A 6,557-nucleotide genomic window follows, 5' to 3' on the forward strand; every position below is an offset into this window, starting at 1 on the left:
ACCACCTCCAAACTTCTCACAACAACAATGGCGGTAAATGAAAAACAAACTTATTATTATGACGCACACCATTGATGCACCATCATCTCCAGTTCTCTACCAAACTCCTACTCTTCGCAATCTCTACTCATTCCTCGGTACTTTTCTCTCTCCTAATTTTCGTCATCTCATTGCTTCGAATTGTCTGATTCTCTCGCTAATTCCTTTGAATTTGTTCTTCATATTTTATTTTTTTGGTTGAGTAATTTTATGATAATCTTTCTTTCCTGTTTTGATTGTTATTTATGTTATTGTTGATCATACTTCAAAAATTTTGGAAATATTTTGATTTTTGTTTCGTTGTAAATTGTTTTGTTGCTCAGTTGCTCTTGCTATTGAAATGCGAGCATAGTGTAATATGATGATTGTGGAAAATTATCCTGGTTATTTGAATCAAATAAATAAAGAATACTATTTTTTTTGGAGTTTATTGTAATTTTAGAGAGTAGTTTGTATCTGATTATATGCAATCGGTGTTGCATTTTGGTTGATTGTTCGTAATTTTAAGGTGTTGAGTTGTTTTGAGTTGAATATGTAGATATTGATGGTTAAATACTCTAATTTGTGTTTAAATTGTAATTATTAGGGTTTAATTGATGTCGATGATTTGAGTTTTTGATTATTTTTTATTTGCTATGTATTGTATGTAGTATGTTCAATTTCTATGCTTTACGTTGATGCTTTTGATATTATGTGATGATTGAAGCTATCTGATGCTAATTGCTTATCAAAGTTGTAATTAGGGTTTTGTTGTTGTTTTGTGTAGAATTTGGGGTACGGGGAAAGGACTATATGATTAGTGAGCATATTGGGGCCGTGCACAGTTCGTAATTAGTTAGGAAGGAAACACTTTAAGTTTCTTGTGTCCGTATTCTTCATTTTTTGAACTTAAGGTCTCTCACAAGGATAATGCTTATGGTAAAGAAATGTATCTATGTTAGACTCGTGTACTTCTGTTAGACATGAGCATGTGTCCAATTGAAATGAAGATTCCGAATGACATAGGTTTCATCAACACATTAGATGGAGGGATATGGGTGTTTTTAGTTGGTAAGTTTAATTGAAAATTAGTATAGATTAGTCGCAACATCAAGGAAGTTTTTAAAGCATGAGGAATGGAGCATGCTCATATAGAAGGTCAGGTGCTCTTTCTATATGTATCTACCATATTTTTCTTCTTAAGAGCATCCTCTTAGCTGTATGCCTGTTTAAAATAACCATTGTTCTGCCACTTTGTTGAAGACATCTGATCGACGAGTCAATTCAAATATCAAGTTGGAATGCATTTTATGTAGTTTTCGTTTTAAGTTTGGTGAAAATTTGTATTTATGATGCATGATGGTCGACACTTATTTTTGCTTTTTCTTCATGGATCTTGGACAATATTTTGAAATCTGTATTTTTGCAGGATGTATTGATCTGTTCACGTGAATTGGAAATAGCTTGCTGATACCACCTGTGAGGCTGTGAATGTCAAAACCCATTATGGAAGATAAAGGAGCTGCTATGATAATTGGTACTAGCTTCTACTACATCAAATTCGTTAACAGCTTAAGCTTTGGATCTCTTACTTCCAAATTTTTTGGTGTTTATATTCAATTTTGGGTTAGTGCTACTGCTGATTTATTGTAGACCAATGCATCACTCCCTCTCAAATTGAACCATGATGTGTCCTGCTGATGCTAGCTAGTCATTATTAATAGTTGGTCCAGATAATTATGTTATTTACTGTGATTTGGCACAGGGAATTTTAACAGGTCTAGTTGAAGAGGGAGTTTTAGCAGGTCTAGTTGAATATTGTTTCATTACTGGAATAGGCAATTTGTTGTCTTTACTCTTGAGATTTACATTATCACAACTTGACATGTTCCTTGTGCATCATGCTCTTGCTGTAAAGCTGTTTATGGCTATTTTTTAGCTGATTGATTAGTACAGAATGGTTGCAAGTCTCTTTAAAGATTTGCACTCCGTGAACTCAGCTAGTTGCAAATGTTATTAGCATTACTGGTAATTCATGTGATAGTGATTTTCTACTGTTCCTGGTCCTCTGCCTTGGCTCAAAGTCATCTCTGCCTCTAAAATATATTATGAATTTCCAATAAATTAATAGCATTGCAGTGCTTGCAGTGATTTTCGGTTCTCCCTCTTAACATGATAGGTATCTTGGAGGCATGCAAGTTAAGGCATTGCCTTGAAACATCTGTTATACTGTCCTTGTTGAAGTGTTTCTATATTCTCCACCAGTATATAGTATATACCGTATATTTGGACTTGAACATTAAAGTAGTCACAGTATTGATGTTCCTTAGATGTCCGAGTGAGTGCTGAGGTGGAGAATGAAAACTTCCATTCAAATTTAAGAAAATTTCAGCATGTGCTTTGTGTTAATTATGTTTTTGTGGTTGTTTTGGCAAGATTATCTGAAGATCACCTCATGTATTTATTAGTAACAAATAACTTTTAGTTTTCTCATTCCTTGAACTTTGTTGTATCTCGTTTTTATTACTCTAGATGATTCTAAAGGAGCTTTATGTGACTCAGATAAGATTGACAATGGCCAGAGCAAAAAAGAAGCTAAATCTGAGAGGGTTCAAGAGGATGTTGTGCTTATGCCTACAGAGGATTCATTCTCTGCAGAAGATACCGTACCATTCAGCATGACTGATCCCCAATCTGGGAGAGAGATTGCACAAATGGAAGCACTTAAACAATGTGACTATTCAACAGATGTGAATATGGAGGCTACTATAAATCCTGATGATGTTGTACGAGCTGGAGGTTTTGGTGCCAGAGATGACTTAAGTAGTTTTCTTCCTACTGCAAGTGACTCAACTGACTTTGAAGCTTCTTTGCTTGACGCACGTGACTATGAAGAGTGCCAGGGTGAGCAACACCGACCAGGCCTTGGCTGGAGTGAAAATAGAGTGTCAGAGTAAAAGTGTTGTTTCAGGAAATCTCTTTCAGATTTTTTCTCTAGTCACAAACTATGGTAAAGGTACGTTTGTAACACATTCAGTGTGTCTAGTTCTTTATGGTTGTGTGCTTTGTTGTTGACTTGCTTTGCCTGCCAAAAGGCAAACTTGTTGCGTGTCTTTTCATGTGGGCCAATCTAAGATTCTTTTTCAGTAATCTCTTTCTACCATGGAAAATTTCTAATTTATCTGCTCTTCTCTTGTCTTTTCAGCTTTACATTCTCATTAGCATAAGCAATTGAATCAGTTTATCTATAGTCTAACATACAAAAATGGGTGCTTTGTTCAAAATTGTTGGAAAAATGTGTAGAACAAGATTGTAAATCAATGAATGCTGTACTTCTTTGTGAACTTTTAGATACTAGGGCGCTGAAAGATGTGCCAGCTATGTAGATGGGCTACTTACAGACTTTAGCTTTATTGCTTCCCTCTTTTATGCTGCTGAGTGGACCAATTTGAATTAGGTTCTTGAAATGATGGCCTGTATCATGAAATGGCTCTACCTTTTGGGAAGATTCTTTGCCCTGGTGTGAGAATTGATAGAGGGTCATAGGCTAGTTTCCTACGTGCAAAAACATTCCATTGAGGTCCAAAATGAGCTCTCCATCCGTCCTGACTGTCATAATGTGGAAGATATTGCTTTGCCCCAAGCTTGGAAATTTTACAGAAATTAAGTATTCTGTTGTTTTTGGCTAAAATGCTTTCAAGTCCGTCTGATCCAGATGAAGATGGCATCGCAGATGTTAGAAAAGCTACAAGGTAGAAAACATCTTCTGATGGGGTCACCATTGATGTCTTGTGATTCCATCTGTTAAGCATTATTATACATATACTACTTTAGTGCTTACCCTTAAAAAAAAAAACATTGTTGTCTTCTCTATAAGGGGGAATAGTAGACAAGCACATGTCGGAAAAGTAAGTACCTTGATTGGTTGACGGGATAGATGAGGATCGGGCCATTGCTTGTGTCTGTGAGAATATGACCGATTACCTCTTCAGCAAAAGTGTGTATCTTACTCTTGGGAATAAGAAGATTTAACCAGGGATGGGGAACATCCCACAATCCTTTCTCTCGGAGCTTTATCTCTGATAGGTGAACTCTGTTTAGGAAATCCATGTATGATACTTCAGACTGGAAAAGTGTGTGAGAGATATAATTTAATTTGGATAGTATATGTTCTGTTTCCTGCATTTGGAAAGACACAAGAGGTTCAGTTTCGATAATGAATGATTTGCTTGTGTATCAACATATGAAAAAGTGGTTTTTAAGAAATACTAACCTCATTTGTAATGCTCGCATCCTCGGGATTAAAGTATTTTGCCATTTCAAGGCAGTAAAGAGTTTTTCCTTCTGATCTAAATTGACTAGCCTGCAGGGGTTCTCTGGGGCTGAAGGTAGATCTCCAGTTATTAATAAGACCTGTTCTGTTTATTATGACAAAGCCTTCAATATAATCAAATGGATTATCTGATGATATTAGCTGTTCTTGATCCTTGGTAAATAAGTTGAAGTCCGAGTATAGCACTCTAATCCATTTTACCTGTGAAAAAAGTTTTCAGATGACTACAGGGACCTTTATAATTCAACAACCAAAGTCAGTTAAATTATGGACACTACTTACCGTTTTGGAAGCTGGCTCGAGAGAGATTCTGGCCCGAGTGATGATGCCAAACTGTCCTAGTCCCCCAAGAACACCATAAAAGAGGTCAGCGTTCTGTTTTGCTGAACAGTTCACTATGTCTCCTTTTCCTGAGCCCATAAAAAAAGGAAAACAATTAATCAAAATGGGCCTAAAATTTTTCCCTGCATTAAATGTGACCTTGTCAAATGAATAACATGCTGAAATAATTATATGCCTGCATTTATTTTTTTGATATTCTAGTTTAAGTATTTACTTTCTAATATCTTGTAAGTTGAGTAACGAGTTAACAACTTACCAGTGACAACTTCCAGCTGATGGACATTGTTTATTTGAGGTCCATGTCTGAATGCTTGTCCACTAATCCCGGCATTTGATAAAGTTCCCCCGACGGTCAAATAAAGGTAATCGGTCCATGATTTAGGAGTTAATCCCTGTTTTAGGGTCTCATGCAGAATATTAATCCACAATTCACCCCCTGAAACATCGACATAGGGTTGTTCCCCTGTATGAACATGCATTTTTGGTTCTTCTAATGATTCCATGTTGATGACTATGCCGCCATGACTTTGCGATTGGCCTTGAAGTGAGTGACCGTGGCCTCTTGCGGTAATAGTGAGTTTTGGATTATGGCCCATGTTGAAAACATGTTTAACTATTGTAGAGATGTCAGAAACTGATTTTGGTAACAGAATTGCCATTGGAAGGAAATGGTATCTGTTACCGAAGTCATTTGCTACACGATGGGTATTTTCGAAATCAAGACGGCCGTTTAGATTGAGTTTTTTAAGTGATGATACTAGATCAAGTGAGCTCAAGTTTGTGAAATCTGGGATAGCTTGGGGAAGGTAAGAGCAGTGATTGATATTATGATCAGCTAAGTTTAACAAGAGAATTAAGAAAACTTTTAGCAGCACTGCTGCACTTTGTCTAAGGGACTTACATGAGAACATTTTCTCGACTGATTTTTTTTATATGCCGATCAAACTATAAGTTTTGTGAAAGTGAAAGACAAAGAAGAGGCACTGAAATTTGGGAAAATCTTGGGTTTTTCTTTGTAAAGCAAATGAAAAGAAGAGGTGTGGAAGAGATGCAGTGTGGGAGGGAATTTAAAGGGAGTGCCTTGAAAGGCCTTAGTCAAATGCGGTCACGTATGTTACAAAGTGGTGGAAACTTCATTAAGAGATTGACATTTTCTTGCTATTATGTTATTATTAATTAATTGTAGGCCATCATTATAGACTTGCTGTGGGGGCTGGTTTCGCTAAGTTGATCTTAGATTGGCTGCAACTGTTTTACCTTTCTCTTTTTTTAAGTTTGTACTTGTATTTTTTAAATGTGTTTTCATATTTGCATAAGGATGTAGGAATTTTCTTTCGTAAATGTTAGTGGTAGTGGTTTTTCATACGCGACTGTATGCTGTATGCATGTGTGTATTGTTTTTCAGAAAACCGTTATATCTTTACTTCTTCAACCCATAACTTCTCTAGCTCCTCCATGCTTATTATGATTGAAAGTATGTTTTAAGAATAAAATTCGATTATCTTAAATCAGACGATAAAAAACCCTTTACCCAGCCTTGGAATTGTAGCACAGTAATCACAGGAAGAGGAAAAATATTTTTCTTAAGTTGTTTTTAGGTGCCAATTGTGTTTAGTTTTCTTTAAAATTTAACATTTCGGGAAATATACCTTTCAAGTGGATTATCCCCCACCTACCCTACCCATCAAGTCTTTGCCTGGTCCTTGCCCTATCAATTTTTTTCTTTATTCCCCCTTTATTTTGGAGGTATATTATTCTCCCAATATATCAATGGAAGATCTCTTGTCATGGACTAAATATCTTTTAACAATTATGGTCTATGGAGGAGGACTAAAATACTTGTCAAAGTGATTGGGTTGATCGT

At 36.0% G+C, this 6,557-nt stretch overlaps 2 protein-coding genes across 3 annotated transcripts; one reads left to right on the top strand and one right to left on the bottom strand.

The window, feature by feature from the left end:
- Positions 1-3,171, top strand: LOC110691571. The gene is made up of 3 exons (XM_021868510.1): positions 1-137; positions 1,448-1,555; positions 2,581-3,171. The coding sequence occupies exons 2-3, from the start codon at positions 1,510-1,512 to the stop codon at positions 2,973-2,975; spliced, it is 441 nt and encodes a 146-aa protein (XP_021724202.1). The 5' UTR covers positions 1-137; positions 1,448-1,509; the 3' UTR covers positions 2,976-3,171.
- LOC110691570 (cytokinin dehydrogenase 1-like) lies at positions 2,869-6,135 on the bottom strand. 2 transcript variants are annotated; one of them, XR_002505319.1, is made up of 6 exons: positions 4,950-6,135; positions 4,634-4,761; positions 4,292-4,552; positions 3,935-4,197; positions 3,418-3,819; positions 2,869-2,947 (listed from the first exon to the last, which is right to left on the bottom strand). XR_002505319.1 is itself a non-coding variant. In XM_021868509.1 (5 exons), exons 1-5 carry the CDS (start codon positions 5,602-5,604, stop codon positions 3,498-3,500), a joined length of 1,629 nt encoding a protein of 542 aa, XP_021724201.1. In that variant the 5' UTR covers positions 5,605-6,135; the 3' UTR covers positions 3,277-3,497. The 2 variants fall into 2 exon arrangements, 1 of the variants encoding a protein (XP_021724201.1); XM_021868509.1 differs by lacking the exon at positions 2,869-2,947 and having other exon boundaries at positions 3,277-3,819.
- Positions 6,136-6,557: the final 422 nt, after the last annotated feature.

This window comes from Chenopodium quinoa, unplaced genomic scaffold (genome assembly GCF_001683475.1).
Source record: "Chenopodium quinoa cultivar QQ74 unplaced genomic scaffold, ASM168347v1, whole genome shotgun sequence".
NCBI classification, from domain to species: Eukaryota; Viridiplantae; Streptophyta; class Magnoliopsida; order Caryophyllales; family Amaranthaceae; genus Chenopodium; species Chenopodium quinoa.